This window comes from Molothrus ater, chromosome 3 (assembly GCF_012460135.2).
Source record: "Molothrus ater isolate BHLD 08-10-18 breed brown headed cowbird chromosome 3, BPBGC_Mater_1.1, whole genome shotgun sequence".
Classification (NCBI taxonomy): Eukaryota; Metazoa; Chordata; class Aves; order Passeriformes; family Icteridae; genus Molothrus; species Molothrus ater.
Genome location: NC_050480.2, coordinates 104,869,918 through 104,888,490, shown reverse-complemented (window position 1 = coordinate 104,888,490; position 18,573 = coordinate 104,869,918). Strand labels below are relative to the sequence as shown.

The following is an 18,573-nucleotide window of genomic DNA, read 5'->3' as shown; positions in this document are numbered from 1 at the left end:
TTTTTTTCTGTATTTAAAACATCTTTACTGTTTCCTGTTTCACTTGTTGCATTCACTGTCTTCTTCTTTAATTTCTCTCTGTGATGAAATTATCCCGTATTGCTTTAAATTCTGAAGGCTTAAAAGGCAGGTAACTACTTTGTGCCATTTCCCAATTTAGAATAATAATCTGTTCCAATCTTACCCACTCTAAGATATTTAGAATTTATTTACGATTTTGCAAAATAAGAGCTTAAAGTTTCTATAAAATTATACTGGTTATACAACAAGCTAAACGGGTAGCAACTAGATAAACTAGAGAAACTAAATATATTATTAATCAGATAATATAAATATTAAATACTTTAAAATTTTGTGGTTTGTATTATCTTCTTTGTTTAGTTGCTTATATTTATGTATGGAGATAGGGGAATAACTCAATTTGTTACCCTGAGTATTTATAGGAATTTCAGTAACCATTTAAGTATCAAGCATCTCCATGTTTTACACTTAGAGGAAAACAAAATGTGTGGAGGTTTCCAAGGCAGCAGATGAAACAAGCCAACTTTACCATTGTTCTGACTTTTTCAAAATGTCACTGTCTTGGATTTCACATCCAGATAGAGATGCTGTGAATAAATTCTATGGGTAAAGAAGCAGAAAATAAGGAGGAAAAGAGGATTTGCCGTGTGGATTCATTATAACAATGTGGAACACAGAGTCTTACACACACAGGCTTTCCATACTCCCTACGGGATATCTGTCTGTAGGCCTCTATCAATTTCTAGGAGATTTTCCATGTGAAAGGGTCCTCCAGTTAATTTCAAAGTATAGCTTGTTTTAGATTTATCTTTCTCTTACATCTTCACTTTTCTTTTCCCCTTTTCAAACCTCTGTTTAAAAGGGGGGAGAAGTATAGAGTAAAAAAAAAAAAAAACCACCAAAACAATGTAAACAGTGTTATGTGTGCATCTCCAGAAGCATTCTATAAAATACCACTGCTTCATGCTGACTAAAAATACAACTTGCTGTATTCTTCTTGTCATTCATGGAAAATACAAGATATTTATGCACCGGTTATTCTTCACATACGTACAGCAGTATCATCACTGGGGAACATGATGTTTCAGGCTGTCAGAATAGCAGAAAAGAACAAGAAACAGGTAGTGGAGAGCAGGAGGCAGATGCCAGACTGTCTCAGCAACACAGACTGCTCAGAAACACAGACTGTACTGTAAGGATAGTCTTCAATATACTGCATTTTACATTCAAATAAATGTAAAATGTGAAATCGGGTAAAGAGCAACTCACCTTGTAAGTTTCAAAGACTCACTCCAGTCTGATGCTGAGAACAATTCCCTCCTTATGCAAGTAAATGTCATGTGAACCAACATATAAATCTGCAGGCCACAAAGCTTCTCCTTTCAAATGTGATTTCTAACATAATTTTATTTTCTACTTGGTGAAAACAATCCTACATGGAAATCACTTTGGCAAACCAAGTGAAGAGACAGAAAATGGATACCAGTAAGATTGTGTTGTGAGGTGCTGGTTTTAGGGTCATTAGGAATGTTAGAGAGTTTCAGGATGCTATGACTCTTCCTCCAAAAAATTAAATATTAAATCTGGATCTTTATTAGCTGAAAGGCCCTTTATCCACAATTCATGAGAAATGAGACAACATTTGGGTAATACAGGGTAACACTTCAAATATTTTTCTAAGTGTCACTGATCTTATCACCCCAATCTGGAAAAAAAAACCTGTTGAAATTGCATTGTAAACTGCTAAAATAAACTGTGTGACTCGGCCAGGAGTGAAACTAACTTGTGTCTTTAAAGTCAGTATTTCTCCAGAATCAGTGTAATTTAATTGAAATAGCTCTGCGTGTGTAAACAACTCCTTTGTTTAAAGAAGATTTCACTGTTTAGTTTGCCTTAAGTAAATGCTGCCTTTTGTTTGTCTGTAAAACATTTGATTAAATGTAAAGACTTACACAGACAGCTTCTCCTCATTACACTAGTGGCTGGAAAATAAGTTAAAATGGTGCAGGTATCTGCTGCCTAAGTATCAAGCAATATCATTTGTGTTTACAAGAAAAACCCATGGAAACATCTGAAGCCTAGTCATAAAATCAAACTACAACCCTCCTAACACCAAGATGGTATTTAAAAAGGTGTTGAAACTGTTCAGTACACCAGATTCAATATATCAATGTTCCTCACTTTCTTGAAAAAAACTATTTTCTCATATTTTAATCAAACATTAAACTCCCTCCATGGCGAACTGCTGTTAAATATATGACTTTCTACTCCAATGTGTGGTTTAGTGTTTAGTGTTTTAAAATGAGGACCCACACTTTATTGTGATCATAATGTTATTGAACAACAAAATAAGCAAGACAACTAATACATTATAGCATTATTTTTTTCACCAGCTGAAATGCTTTCATAAATCATAATAATTCATTCAATGTACTATAGACAGAGTAGAAAGTATGTTACATATCCAAATAGCTGCATTTACTATTCTAAAAAGTTGAAACCAAAAATTCATGTTTTGTCCTTTTTTCCTTGGAAGAACTCTTAAATTCACTTTCAGACTAACCAAACAGAGTGTAAGTCCAGTCAAGGAAAAAAGCAAGCAGAACCATTTTTTTCATGTCCATAGGGCCATTTGCAGTGCAAATCCATACTGAATTAGTTTAGATCTCTATACAAATAAGAGGTATACTGTTAGTAAACAATATACCTCTTATTTGTACTGTCAAAACACAGGAAGTAGAAATGGAACAGAAAGTCATGAGGCATGGAAGGCAGGATGATTTTTAACACTTTGAAATCTGATGTATAGCTGCATAGGGGCTTTTTGTTTGCTTGTGTTTTCTGTGTACTTTGGAGAAGCTTTTCAGGATCAGGATAGAGATGCCAAGGGAGAGACAGCCAAGTATCCCTCACCCTCATTCTGAAGACAGTCAACTGTTCACAGTGCAATTAAGGGTGAAATTAATTTTGTTTCAGATCACTTATAGTCACCATAGCTAAAATATAAGCTATTTCGTAAGCTTTCTTCAAGATTTCAACTTATGTGTCAGTGTTGAACAAAGCCTCTAATATGCTATTAAGCTAAATTTTAGTGCTTTTATCTATTCCAATTCCAGGGATTTTTTTAAAGTACTTAGTTCAAATGGAAATAATAATTGCTACTCGTAAATGACATTAGTACTAATTTTTGAACAAATGTGTATACATTGGTGTTTTTCTTAAATAGTTCAAGGATTTTTGAATAATCATGTAATTCTGAGAAAGCTCTCATGTCAAAATATAAATAAATACTGCCATTAATTGTACCCTTTTCTTTTACAGTAAATGTTGATTTTTCCCTTCATTCTGAGTTGAGTTGTGTCAAACAGCAGTTATTTGTAAGGAAAAGAGTTTACCTTCAGTCCTCACCCCCAAAACTATTGTATAAATTACCATTTCGAGAATAAGAACTGATGACAATGATAGAGGATTTAATTCATCTTTTCTCAAGGTTAATTCCAAAAGTGTCTAACTGCCATCAATAGAGGTTGAAGTAAATTCTTATGTTAAGACCTAGAAATCACTGTATGTTAAACATTAATCACATTGTATGAACCAGGTATGCAATTATATTTGCGGGGTTTTTTTTTATTATGTGTCTCCTTTGCTTAGGCAATGCTGGACGTAGCAGCCCATCATGGCTGGCTGGTGACTGCTCTGAACATAACCAACCTGGTGCAGATGGTGGTTCAGGGTAGATGGATACATGACTCATCCCTGCTTACTTTGCCAAATGTAGAGCTCCAGCATCTTTACCTTTTTCGGTATGTAATTCTTTTAAGCATTAGCAGGTTTCCAATTTATTTCTACTTTCTGCTGCTGATGGTGTTTGAATGGCATCGTTGTGCCCGAGAATCTTCATTAACGAATCAGAAGCAGAGCTCTGTCTTTCACAGTGATGCTTTCCCAAATGGATTTTCTGTTTCTGTTTTCAATATTCATTGATTAATTAACCCCCACAGATTATTTTGAGAACCGTGATTCCAGACAAATTAACAAGAGACCACTGGAAGGGTTCCAAGTCCTAACAAATCTAACTCTGTATGTTAATTATCTCTTTATTTTAATCCATTATAAAACTACATTAGTATCCATCTTAACATCATAGATAATGCAAAGCTCTATAGATGCTTAGATGATGCAGTAATTAATGCTAACCAAAATAAATGACCACCCTTTAAAAACAGAACGCAGTATTGAGTTTTACCACCAAAACAACTGAATACAAATGTTTGCTTTCCCTCCCTGGGCATATGTTTTGCTGTCTGTATCAGGAAGTGGAGCCAAGGCCAAAGGAAGAGTGTGCATGGAGGTTACCAAGGACCTATCGAGTGTCTTCCCGAACTAATGGCTGCCTGCGAAGGAAAAGAGAATGTTTTTGCTTCCATTGTGGACAGTGAGTTGCCAGCAGCACACATTTCACAGGTAACACTTTCTATCTGTGACCATTATCATTGTGATTGGAAAGGAAGAGTAGTTGGGCAAAGAAATATTCTCTCTCCTTCAGTAAATACCATGTGACGTTCATTATAAAAGTGCAACACACTCATTGCTCTAATTTCAGGGTACTGCTGGCTTTACAGAAGTTCTTCTCTGCCTGTTTTCTTAATATTATTCTCACTTATTCCCTGCTAAGCAGTAGCAGACTCTGGTTTATGGATGATATTACCACCTCTCTCTGCTCTAAAGATGCTTCTGTAGGTCATTCAATCTGCTGAGTGTTATCCACCCTTTCATAGCTCTGCACTAGGAATACATGCATTGCAAATGTCATCATAGCTGGCTTCTGAAGTGGTCTGTCAAACACCATTTTTTGTGAGAATACTCTTAGTAAAAGATCTAGCACTCATTTTGTGTTTGAAACAGAAAAAGAAGATGAAAATTTCATACTTCACAGGGGAAGGAAAAAAAATACTGTTCCAAAATGTTGATCTGCTAAAGTCTCATTTTCAAGGCATTTGCAGCAAAGGATAGCTATATTCCATAGCATTCATCACATTCTAAGCCTATTGATTTCAAATAAATGTAGGAAAGATGAAAACTTCAAAAGCGATACTTTAATGTTTTTTATTTGAATGTTTAAAAGGACAGTTTGACTGTTCAGCTTCAGTTAAACCTTTTACTGATATGCAAACAAGAAGAAAAGTACTTAAATGTCTGTAAAAGACATCTGCATTTGTAACCAAATTAACATCAAAATTTTGAATTAAGAAAATGTATTGACATCAAAAAAAGGCTTCCTTTAACAACAGATTTCTAACATAATACACATTGATTTCAGTCCAACTTTCAGATGTGATAAAAAATTAGAACATTGTTATAATTAGTTCAGGGAGAACTCAGAAGTAAACTTACTTAATTTATTTGCATAAATTGCCATTCTGTTATCTTTAAAAGCAAATGCAAATTGGCTCTGTCTGATATGATGATGGTTATTTGGCTCAAAAGTGCTTCAATTTGCGTAGCAATCTGGTGTCGTCTCTGCAGTGAGGCGATCCCAGGTAACATACAAATCCTGAATTATTCCAGAAATTAGTATGTTTAAAGCATCAATTTAAGTGCTAATTGCAGTAGTAATGAGAAAAAGCAGTACTACTGTGAGATTTGCATCTACTGCCCCATCAGTATGCCTGGAACGGCTGCTGACTGGCAGAGGATTTGGCTGCTAATTAAATAATTGTATGCATGGCAGTGTTCTCGTCTGATTCAATAGATGAAGATTAATCCTCAGATAAATATGTTTGGCTGGTATTGAAATGTCTTAGCAGTTTCTTCAAAAATAGCTTGCGTGTATGTGGTGTGTACGTTCACACTGTGAGTGACTCTATGCCTCTATATATCTATGTTTGTAAATACAGATGCATATAACAGGGAAAAACATAATGTCTTCCCATCATGTGAGGAGAAACTTTCATTTCCATGAGCTGGGAATGGCTGTATTGGGTATAGTGAAGCCATGATTGTATTGTGCAGGGCATTATAAATGTGAAAGCTTTATACCAATATGTTATATTCCTTGCACTATTTTTAATAGAAAAAAAAAGTTTAAAACTATTGTAATACCTTGCAGAGAATTAAAATTCATATTGAGACTGCCTGTTGAGTGTCTTCATATGTAAAGTCTTTCAGTGCTCACATAGAGAGGGGCCAAGCAAGAGAAAAATTCTTCAACATCTATATTCTATGTTTTCTATAAAGAAAGAATATCAGACTAGAGAGTTTAAGCCTAGCATTCTGGCACCAGACATGAACAGAGCCAAATAAAGGGGTAAATATGACACTAAATTGCCAAAACCATTCTTTTCCTAAAAAACCTTTTACTTCTCACTCAAAGTATATTGAACCCATATCTTAAAGCTAAAGATTACTAGCAAGACACTCGTAAAAACAGCTTAAGCTTTACATAAATTTCAGACAGATGGGAAAAGGAAGAAGTTTTACATTTGGAAAGAAGAAAATGCCTTTTAAGCAGATTGGTAATTAATTTTTAAATAGCAGCTCTTGAAGCTGCTCATGGGTTTGGAATATTAGGCTAGGTCCTTGGGAGATAGATTATTGACAAAAATACTAATGATGTTCCAAAGGTTTATGAAGAATTTTTAATTTGATTATAATTTGAATCTATGGCCTTGGTAGATAAATGTATATGTACAGTATATATGTGCGTGTATATATTGGATATGTTGATAGATTTAAAAGGAGCAGATATGTTCTTGTGTCTTCCTATACAGCAAAAAAAACCCATTAAAATTGTCAAAAAATACCTAAGCCACATGGGAGGCCTGAGTTTAATTTTACAGAATTAGTATTATAATTCCAAACCTCAATGAAAGTCAGGGAGGGGGTTTAAAAGCTGACAACCTAAATTCAAACTATTTAGACTAACCCCACTCTTTGGTCAAAGCTCTATGGTTCAGTGATTCCTTGTGAATCATATTTCTTTAATAAATCTCTTTCAGCTTCTAAGTCACTTAGGCATTAAGCACCTTTTAAAATATTGAGTTGATGTTTTTGAAAGAGAAAAAGGAAACTTCAAGATTGAAAATAAATAAATATTATCTCTACTTTAGTATAATCTACTTTTACTCTGGAAGTATCTGTGTTCCTATAATCTTTTCATTTTCACCTGCTACTACTTGACTTTTTTCCTTAGTGAGAAAAGCATTTCTTCATTTCCCCCACATTGCATGCATGATAAAAAGGCAGCCTGCTGTGCATACTGTATCAATGATCAAGCAGTACTAACTTTGCCTGTAATTTTCAAATACACAAGACATGATAAATCAAGGACTCATAGAATCCTTTAGGTTGGAAAAGACCCTTAAAATCATCAAATACAACTGTCACTAGCCCTCATAGGATGACATATTAAATCTGCTTTCTTATCTAATTAGAAAGTTACTCAGAGTTACTTTAGTTTGTTTGTGTTATGAAAACTGCATGATGACATGACAGCCTTTGACAAATAGATTATGTTGGGATTGTATGATATAAACCAGCCCAAATCATAATCTTCACTGGACTATGGAAGCTAACAGGTAATGCCACTAAAGGAGTTATTACATTATGATCTCTGCTGAAATTAAACTTTATTCTAACATATTTGTAACAGGTCTTGTCCTTTGAGACACATAAAAGCTTTCAAGCTTTTATGTACTTTTGATACAAATGATATCTAAAGTACAACCAAAGAGATGATCACCAGGTTGGTTTATATCAGAGTGCCTCTCCTAATCTCGGCAGAAATACTCTGCTTACACACACAGAGACACAGTGGGTCTGTAGAGTTCCTACCCTAAGTTTCTTCTTAAAAACCTTTACATTGAACATAAAATCATTTTCCAGTTGAGATGTTCCTGCTCAAGTTGTCATTCAGTGTGATCTGCTGGAAGCAGGTATAGTAGTCTTGTGTATTATATGTATCAAAATCATAGCAACAATTACTTAGTTAAAAATGTCAGTGGTATTTTTTTCACCTTCTTCAAAGTGCTGTCTTTTTTTCCCCATTTTCTTTCAGAGTTGGGAAAAAGAGAGATGTATTAATTCCTTAAAGTCCTATCTCTTTAGTTTCTGTTACAATTTTCCTGTCATTTCGCAGCTAAGACACCATTAAGAACATTGGTGCAATTTATCTGTGTCCCCTCCTTTTACACTGCAGTTCCTGAGCGCTCACAGCTGGCCCTCCCCACCTTCTGCACTGAACAGACACAGCTGTTCATGCAGTACACAGAAGAGGAAAGAGAGAGAGAGAGAGAGATTAGTTTGTAGCTGAACCCAGTTTTCTCATTTAGTTCAGCCAGGCTCTGGTAATGCAGCCATTTTAATCCAAATAAGCCTGTGCTGCAGCCGAAATGGGCAGTCCTGCCCTCTCCGTGCCGCTTTCACCTCCCCTGACCCAGCTCACCGCACAGCTGCACAAATGCTGTGTCTGCCTCAGGCAAGGAGGTGGGAATGAGCATCTGGGGACAAGGGGAGGAGGAGGAATCCTATCAGCCCTCTCACTGACAGTCAAAGTGGCCCGTAGCCAACTGGCTTCATGAATGCTTGTGCCAGCAGGGGAGGAGGCTGGACCACTTCTTTCAGTGGCACTGAAGGCTCATGCTTATTCAGAGTTGCAGGATTAGAGAATATGTTGCCACAATCAGCTTTAAGCTGATCTAAATTCATGCTGTCACCAAAATGATTAGCAAGCTGATCCATCTAGCTGCACAATCCCAGCATGGCAATGCCAACATGCCAGGGATGGAGACAGGCACAGTGAGCTGGTGGGGAGAGCCCTGGAGAGAGAGAGACAGCACCACCTTTCCTAGGGCAGCACAACCTTAGATCTGCTTTCCCTGGCTGCTGTATCCCTAATCATGCATCGACATACACTATTATTGTCAGTATGACTCCATGTGCTATTATTGTCAGTATGACTCGTGGCAATGATGTCTGCAAAAAGCAAACTGAGCTTTCATTAGGCCTCTAGGCCTTCCAGCACAGAAAAAGTAATCAGACACATCGAGACAATCAGACACATCAGACACAATCTAAATGAAAATACATTTTGTTGAAACACTACATGGTCAAACCCATAGTTGAAAAATAAAATATGCTTTAGTCTTTTTCCAGATAAAACATTTCTGCTCCATGCTATTGCCCATGTGACTATGCCTACCCTCTTCATTCCCACAAGTTCCCATTTCGGCATCTGATGGCTCTTTTCCAAGACCAATATTCTTATTTCCTTCTTCTCCTTCCCACCCTCTAGCTTTTCATATATGCTGATTCCTGTTCTTTTCTGGGGATGGAGGGGAAAGATGTCAGGGCAGAGGGTGATTCTTGGTCTTTAGTTTTTTTCTTCCAGCGCCATCCTCATCTATCTTTGTCAGCCATAGAAAGGCCACAAATCACTGCCTCCATTCCACAGCCAATAGCATTTCTTTTTCCTAACAAATTTCATTGCATGAACGTGCTGATTTTCTTTTTTACTAAATGAAAGCCTACATTCCCTTCCATTTTTGTCACAGCTTCTCAGAGCTACTTTTCCTTGTCTGATAGAGACCAAAATGAGAGAAACATAGGGCTGCATATTCAGGATGCCTTTTTAAGGTTAAGAGTGTCATGTTGAGCTACACAGATTGTATCCTCTAACAACAGTTCTCTGCACAAGGATGAGAAAGTTGACGACCTGTTGTAGTTCAAGGGAGACTGCAGAGACTTAAAATTCCTCAGGAAGCCTCTAAGAAGGAGAGTTCATGAGGATCGATGCAAGAAAACCTCAAAAAAAAAATAGGGATAACTTTGGATATGCAGTTGAACTTTTGGTTAATTATCTGAACTGATCCTCTGAACTCTCTGAGGTTTGCCTATTGCTAATTAGCACTGCAGTGATTTGTTCTTTATGGATTATGCTAAGGAAGTTTAATTTAAAACTTAATTATACTAGTTTTTAAGTGGCTTATAGGGAAAAAATACTTTAATCGGGAGCAGTAAGGAATTTTTTCTGTGTTCAGACATCAGTAATCTTAGCAAGGCATGTGTAACGTGCTTGAGGAGTTTCACATTTATCTTATTTGCTAGGAAGAAAGTAGTATAGAGGTTAATGAAAAGTATTTTATGCTTATGATTGAGAGTTGTACAATTATATATATTCTAATACACAATAAAATATTATTATTATAGAATAAATATGTAGACTGCACATTGAATTATTGTTAGAGTGGCAATGATTGTATAGATTATCTCGTAATCCATAGGGATCTGGTTTTTTCTACAGGCTTGGAATTTCTTGTGCCGTTTGCCAATTCTGAACATCAGTCTGAGCATTAAGGGCAGTTGGGATGATGCAGTTCAGCCACAGAATGAAGTACCTGTTCCTTCTTGGACAACAGACACACGAGATGACAAGAGATGGATCAAACTGCATGCTGATCAAGAGTATGTGCTCCAAATAAACCTGCACAGAACCCAGATGGGGTACCAGGTAGACTTATTTATCATTTCCTTCGCTGAACAAGTGTCCAATAATTCATTTACATCATCAATGATGCTTTATACAGTATAATAGGTTTCTTTATGGTTTAAGTATTATGTAAGTTATAAGCACTTTCTAAGCCTTTTCTGTATTCATAGTGAAGAAAATGTTTTTTTCCAGGTTGCAACAGGATAGTAAGTGGGCTCTTAAGGTAAAATCCTAGACCAAGTCAATGAAAAAAAAAATCAAACTAATTTATAGGCTTTCCAGTTATGTTCACAGGTGCTTCCAAACTGCGTACAGACTCACACCTATAAATATGTTTCTATTTGTAACACCTCTCAGGCCTTTACTGAGAATATTTTCCTTATATTTTACATCTGATGCTTTTTTGAACAGCTCCTAGAACAACTTCCACATACAATTCTTTCCCACTACATTTCATTCCCAGCCCTTTGCCCATTTAAAGCACATCTCGTTGCCTTCTGGGCTGGTCAGCTCGCTGGGCCCTCAGTAAATCTTGGTGTGCCAATTCAGAAACTCCAGGAGCTGCACTGTTTTCCAGCTGCTCTGCTCCAGCAGCAGTACCTGGCTGTATCTGTGTGTCAGATCTGAAGAGAGCTGGACCTGCCTTCATGCACTGCTGACAATGGAGCTGTCACTCACTTATCCAGGCCTTTCTCTGTCATTTACATACCATGAATGACGTATGGACCACCATGGTTATAATTTTGGTAATTAATTTCTCTAACATTTCAAATAATTAAGAATTATAATTACCAGCATTTTGGTAAGATGCAAAGAGCCGAAGATAAAAGTAAAGAATAGTTTTAGATGTTAGTTCTGAGACTCTTAAGAAAATTCCATTTTAATAATAATAGAGATATATGTGTGCTCTTGAAAATCCTGAAGTTATCTTACATTAGTTAGGAATTATATTTGAAAAGTATTCTTGTTTCTCAAAAGACTTTTTTTCATGACTACAGCAGATTCACTATAGTTGCAAGGGGAAACTGTCTTATTTTAGGAAGAACAAAGGGCAAAGCTCATACATACATCATTCTTTTTGCTGTGCCAGTTACTGGTAGAGACTTTTCCTAAGCAGAAGCCATGGAAGTGAAAGGAGCAGAATCATTTCATGCAGTGATCACTTTTTTATAAACCTCTCCTAGAATTTGATAACCTCTTTTGTAAAAAACAGCTGGATCAAACTGTTCCTAAAGCTTCATTGCTGTGGTGGTGTTTCAGTCCATTCTTTATATGGAATTCTTCCATATAAATCTTCAGTAAAACCTTTCCCTCTAAAAACACAAAATGAATGTTGATTGAGCGTGCATCATTCTGTCTTCAGCTTCCAGCAGTAAAGTCACTGTCTTAAAGAATCACTGAAATAATCTTTCCTTTTGCTATACCAAACTCTACTAAGTGTTGGTTTTGTCTTTATATTAATCTTGAATAAAATGGATTAGCTTTATTTAAAGATGCTAAGTTTACAATTCACATTTCTATATTGGGAATATATTAGATAAAATTACAGAAAGGGAATAGTTTTTTCATTCAAGTTTTACTAGTTTACAAAATAAGTGAAATAATATCTTCTATTCTGGATTTTTCTCTGTGGACTGTAATTTTTTATTTTATTTTTTTAACCCTTCTTCTAGAAAGAAATAACACTATTTTAGTCTAGCTAAATTATAGCCTTACCTAACAATTTACAGCAATATGGTTGTGAGGTGTTTCTCATTCAAGAAAAAATGTCATTTTGGAAAGGTGATTTCTAGTTTTCCTAAGCTGTTTCTTTTCCCCAACAGGGAAAGCAGGACAGTAAAGCAATGGCTCCTCGATTCCCCAAAGTTAAGGATGAAGGATGGTTTTTGATATTGGGAGAAGTTGATAAAAAAGAACTCATCGCCCTGAAAAGAACTGGATATGTCAGAAATCGAAATACTGTTTCCATTGCTTTTTATACTCCAGAAACTCCTGGAAAGTATGACAAACTCTCAAATTCTCTTAGTTATTATGTTTTCCAAGCAATCAAGACCCAATTCCCAAACTAACAATGCTGGTTTTACTTTTCAGGTGTATCTACACCCTGTATCTCATGAGCGACAGCTACCTTGGCATGGACCAACAGTACGACATTTACCTGAACATTGTACCAGCACAAGGCACCACAGAGGGGACTGAGGCCAGGAGCTACCTGGCCTGAAGTAAGGCTCTCTGCAAAGTCCACTCAGTCAAAAGAACTGGTCCTGCAACTAAGACATCTGGTTATTCTGGGACATCCAAAAATGCATCTGCCTTACTGGAACCAACTTCAAACCTCACGACAACGGGGACACCGAAAGTGACTGCTGTATTAACTCTGATGACACCGAGTTAGCCACAGTGGCCTTACTCCTTTATGAAGATTTGTCTTTTCTTGTTTTATCTTTCTTCTCTCAGAAGTCAGATTGTTAGTTGAATTTTAAAACATCAAAATAAATGACTGAACAGTACTGTAATTTGTGCAAATTCAGGGCTATCATCTTCATTTTGAAAAGTGTTATATAGCCTGTCTATTAATAGCATTTAAATACTCAACTTTTTTAATTTATAGGGGAAAATACAAAATTTGATCTAAGAGCTGCTGAAAATATTAATGGATGTGTTATATTTCATGTTTAATAAAAATATTCCCAGAATGTTTTGACTGTATTTGTAGGTGTAAAATATGGGAGATGTAGTAAAAAAATTCTCTTCATGCATAGTACATTTTGAAAATGATACTCTAAAGAAAAATGTCACAAATTTATATTAATTATATGAGCAGTATATGTAGTTATAAGGGCAAACTAAATCATAAAAAATATTTCCAGTATAGCAATGATGCAATTTATGTAGATAATTATTAAAGTTTACTCTTTACATGTATGTAGATACATATACACATATATTACATACATGCAATTTCCTTAGTGTTCTTTCCTGAATTTTGTAGGACTAAGGCATATAAAATTGGGTGTCCTGTTCTAGGGCTCAGTGCTAAAGTCGGTGACCAACTTCTGTAAATAAGGGGGCATGAGGCTCCAAAAATGGGGGTTGCAGCAGAAGGCATGATGAGCAATGAATGGTTCTGCTAGGCAGAAGAAATTGTAAGAGATGCGCAGCTCTGTGATAGTACCTGCAAGGCATAAATCTGAAGGCAGAAGGCAGCAGCATCTATCTTGTGATGAGACTACGCATCCTGAGGCCAGTCCTCAAGAGGATTCAAGATTCTGAGCAAGTACTTGGAGCCAACATACTTAAAGAAACATCAGTGCATCTTCATTCAGATAGACTAGACCTTAAACTGAATATTAATATTTGCACTTGCTCAGCTTTGCATTGAGCTGATAAGCATTACCTCTCCAAGGGATCATTTTGCTGTCATTTCCATTGTATTTCACCAGATGAAAGAATACAGCAGAGTTGTTACTAGAAGCTTTTCAGGAAAAAATGGCACTGGTGATGCTGCACCTACATAGAATCACAGCATGGCTGATTTTGGGAGGGGCCTCTAGAGGTCATTTGGTCTAACACCTTTCCTCAGGCAGGGCCAGCTAGAGGCCAGGACCACATCTCCAAATATGGAGACTCCACCACCTCCCTGGACCACCTGTGCCAGAGTTTGGTCACCCTCCCTGTTAAAAAAAGGTATTTCTTGCAGTTCAAGAGGGACTCTTCTGTGTCACCAACAGGTGTACCTGTTGCCTCTGGTCCTGTCAGGCACCACTGGAAAGACCTTGGCTGTGTCCTTATCAACATCTTCCATTCAGATACCCACTGACAAGATTTCTCTGAGCATTCTCCAGGCTGAACAATCCCAGCTCTCTCATCCTTTCCTCATGTGAGAGATGGTCCAGCCCCTTCATCATCAATTTTATGGCCTTTTGCTGGACTGTCTCTGACAATTCCAAGTCTCTGCCTCAAACCAGACATGGTGCTCCTCCACTAGTGTGGTCTTACCAGTGCTGATCACCTCTTGACCTGCTGGCAGCACCACACTGCAGCAAGCAGAAGGCTGGCTGATTTTAAAAGCTCAATGGTTAACCAGGAATTTATTTCATATCTGGCATCTTTAAATTGTGGGAAGCAATTTTAAATTGAACAGTTCTGTACTTGAGTGTATGCATGCTCTGATCATATTAAAAATGTTATATTTCATTATTAAAGGTAATATATTACCTATAGAAATGTGCCTAAAAACATGGAACGATAATAGAAAAAGTTGTCACTAAATTTAGAGATGGATAGATAATACAAAAGCCACCTTTGCCATTTAGACTATATCAATGTAATATGGTGTTGTGTCACAGAAGAAACAGATTTTTTTCACATTGTTAGGCAATAGTTTGGCAATAGTTTGTTACTCACACATTGTGTTAGACCATTTTAAAGAGAATTGTTTCATCTAATTTGGAAGTTTAAATTTTCAGAGAAATTAAGTCCTTTCTTTGGAAAACTTGGCTGAAACAATACATTGTCCCTCAACAATTTTAATTAATTAGGAAAAAGAACTATGCCACAGTCAAACATACCAACATAGTGATGCTAGCTCTTGTTGCTTTGTAAATGCACATCACAGAAAGTCTAACTGCAGAGTAGCAGACAATAGCTTTAGTATTCATTATTAATCAATGAAAGAGTTTCTGTAATGTCATTTGTGCCATCTGTGCTTTGGTTTGGAAATACTGTACTTCCTAGTGTATTAATTGTTTTTAGAAATAGTTTGGAGGCATTTCTAAATAACATATTTGAATATTTTTTGGGGTTTTTTTACGGAAGTATTGGATTCATGATGACAAAGTCTATAGTAATACAGAATTAATTTAAGCAAATTGATTAGGATCAGTATTTAGCTGAAAAATCCGAGAGAAAGAATTCTGATACATTTGTAACAGCTGCTTAGAAGGAACAATGAATGTGTTCAATCCAGTGATATCTCATGGTGAAAAGTGAGAATAGCTGTCTAACAAAAGTATGAATACCAAACAGAATTTAAAAAACAATAATAATAAATAAAAAATATTTCAGTGATGTAATAATCACCTTTATGGATAAATGAAAGAAACAGCACATGGAGAAATTTTTAATGTTTTTTTAATGTAGGTTTTTATTTTTACTCTCCCCTTCCCCTTCTAGGAGCAGCTGCCGTCAGTGCATGCCTCTTCCGGTGTGAGACTTCTTCCAAAACTTGGAAAGCAACAAAAAATAGGCACATCTTGTACATCAAGACATATTTAAGTCTGCCTCTGTGACTTCATCTTTTCCCAACTTTCCTGTCCTAGTCTAATAACAGCATCACAGCAGTACCCAGCAGGAGCTGGAGGAGGTTTGAGTATGTGCCACTAACCACCATGCCCTATCTCTGATACTGAATGTATCAGTGGCAACGTGAAGCCATCCTCACTACTGCAGGTCTTTTTCTGTTGTAAATTGAATCTTTGAAGGCCCAAATCTTACCCAGATGAATTCAGGAGCTTATGCTGATGACCCAAAATTCCTCTTGTCATTGCTTCTAGAGATCACCTCCAGATGGTTATCCTGGAGATAACTTCAGGAGTCTCTTATCAGCCTTCACCCTAGAGCCTAGTGCAAGACTTCAACACTCACAGAATAGGATGCATTCAAAAAGTAATGTAAATTATGTAATTCAAATTTTCTAGTTCTGGGGAGCACACCTAAAGAGAAGTATTCCATGTGCATCTGCCCTTACTCATCGCAGTCTGAGTCCAAATTCCTATGTTCTTCCCTCAGTCAAGAAGAGTCTATGGTATTTTTAAGACAGTTTGATTACTACTCCAGGAGGCATCAGCTCTCTTAGAGGCTTATTTATGGACAATGGGTTTTGAATCATCACTCTCCTGTCTTGCCTCCCCCCCCCTCCCATGTAAGGCAAACTTTTCTTTAGCTCCTTCTGCTACCTGTAAACCCTACAACCTCACCTGTTCAGAGATGCTATCTGTATTACTGGCAGTAAATTATCACAGAAGTAATTATTTAAGATCACCTTTCTATGATGTGCTATGGACACTACTGTAGCCTATGTAGTAAGTACTGAAACAGAGAAAAGTAAGGCAATACAAGCAAAGTGTACATATTTTTTCCACAACCTAAAGGTCTCCAGCTAAATTGCACATTTTGGGCTTGATTTAGTTGCTTACATGCAAAGATCTGGTGCCATTTAACATGAAATATCTCCTCTGGCCTCTACATTCAGCTCCTGAAGAACATACCCCAGCTGCAGAGGGTGTGAAATGTAGTGCTGTTGTATCTGTCACCTCTGTGGATGCCTCAGGTAACCCAAGTCACCTGAAATAGCATTTGATATCTACATTCTGGTAACCACATTGACTCCCTGTCACATTAGTCGGGTTTGCAATTCAGTTGCTTAACTGCATCTAATGAAATTTAAAATAAACAAAAGATATTTTGGTTGCCACTGCAGAAGACAGGAAGACTTTCATAGGTCACGTGTCACTTCTGTCATCCCCATGTCACAGGGGCCCAGTAGTATGAGGTGGATGGATTCAATCTTAATTAGCTAATCAAGCCCACACTATTTTGCAAGTGTTCTAAAGTAACTCTTCCAAGCAATTTTATGGGGAGAATTCTCCGCTTCATGAGAAAAAATATTTTCTGACAAAAGGTTTGGACGCCATAGGATGCCCAAAGAGAAATGTGAGCTACAGAAAGGTTAGTAGGCCTTCTGCTGAGAGGGCTTCTTCTGTCTATTTCTACTTATATACCATGTATTTTCTATCAGTTATGTCTGACTCCCACCTGTCTTTCTAAAAATGGATCCTGTTAAATGTCATGTCTTCTCAGACTGCACGGCACTTCAGCAGTGAACAAACCAAGTTTGTTACTGATGTCATACGTTGGTAGTGGTAAGAGGTTAAGCTGCTTTACATGTAGGGTGTGAAAGGAAATTCTACATTAAAGGAACTTTATTAAGTTGGACTAAATGAGTCTCTTCATAAATAATTCCTAGCTCTATGGTAAAGGGATCCTCCACAGTGATTACACCATCCTGCAATTAAATATGTTTACAATATGTTTTTTCCTTAGATCTGCTAATGAGCTCCATACTGCCTCAATGGAATTTGAATCCATGGCTCTCCAAGTCTTTCTTCTGCATCACTATTTCTAGAAAACCACAACCTTCTCTATTAATATGCCTCCTCAAAAACTGGGAGCATTAAAGCTTCACTAAGACCATGCATTAGCCTTCACTGCTGCTCTTCTCCAGCTTAGTCTTGTCCTACCAAGACTGTCAATAAAAATGTGCATTTGAGTATGGAGGGGAAAGGAAAGTAAAAGATTTTTGCTATTATTCGTCTGCTAGAAAACCCATGAAATAAAGAATGAAAAGTGTTCTGGAATGAATATTATCATGCCAAGTCATAAGATTCCCACTACTTGTAATGATAGCAAAGGTGAATTGGGCATTTTTTTTAAATCACACTCTCAATAACATGATACATGTACAAATAGTTACAGAGCTATTAACTAGATGCTATTAACTACTGGTAGAAAAGGGAGTCTAGACATATCACAATCCTTTTCTTCTGCACTCTAAATCTCTATGTGAAATGTGATGAACCTCATTCTTAGCACAGTAGCAAATTTGCACCTTGGATTGGAAATAACTCAGTTTATCTCGGGCAGTGCTAATGTGGGAAAATTAGGCTTACGTTCTTGACAGCAGTACTTTCTTCTAGCTAACAGGATGAAATTGTTTCAGATGCCAGTAACACATGGTGAGTCCCCATCATGTATTTTTCAGCAAATCCAACTAATTAGGAACTAATTACTGATTGTGGTAGCACAGTAAGATCAGGTTCTGATAAACTTTCACCTTTGTAGCTGTGAAGATTCTGCAATTAAGCCTTATTTTCTCAAATGCTAACAATGTCTAAATGAAGAGCTGGGAAAAACATCAAGATGATTCTATCACCTCCATAAAAAGACATTTTCATTCACCCATGCCAAAACAAGACTAATCTCCTTTTTTTTTTCTTCCTTTTTTT

The 18,573-nt window shown here is 36.7% G+C and overlaps 1 protein-coding gene across 1 annotated transcript in view; it reads left to right on the top strand.

Moving 5' to 3' along the window:
- The window catches only part of ASCC3 (activating signal cointegrator 1 complex subunit 3), a 251,823-nt gene extending 238,620 nt beyond the window's left edge, over window positions 1-13,203 (top strand). Inside the window, exons 38-42 of the mRNA XM_036380163.2 lie at window positions 3,673-3,824; window positions 4,335-4,485; window positions 10,322-10,528; window positions 12,331-12,506; window positions 12,599-13,203. Coding sequence (XP_036236056.1) covers window positions 3,673-3,824; window positions 4,335-4,485; window positions 10,322-10,528; window positions 12,331-12,506; window positions 12,599-12,728 — 816 coding nt within the window. The 3' untranslated portion in view covers window positions 12,729-13,203. The remainder of the gene's footprint in view (window positions 1-3,672; window positions 3,825-4,334; window positions 4,486-10,321; window positions 10,529-12,330; window positions 12,507-12,598) is intronic.
- The last annotated feature ends 5,370 nt before the right edge of the window (window positions 13,204-18,573 follow it).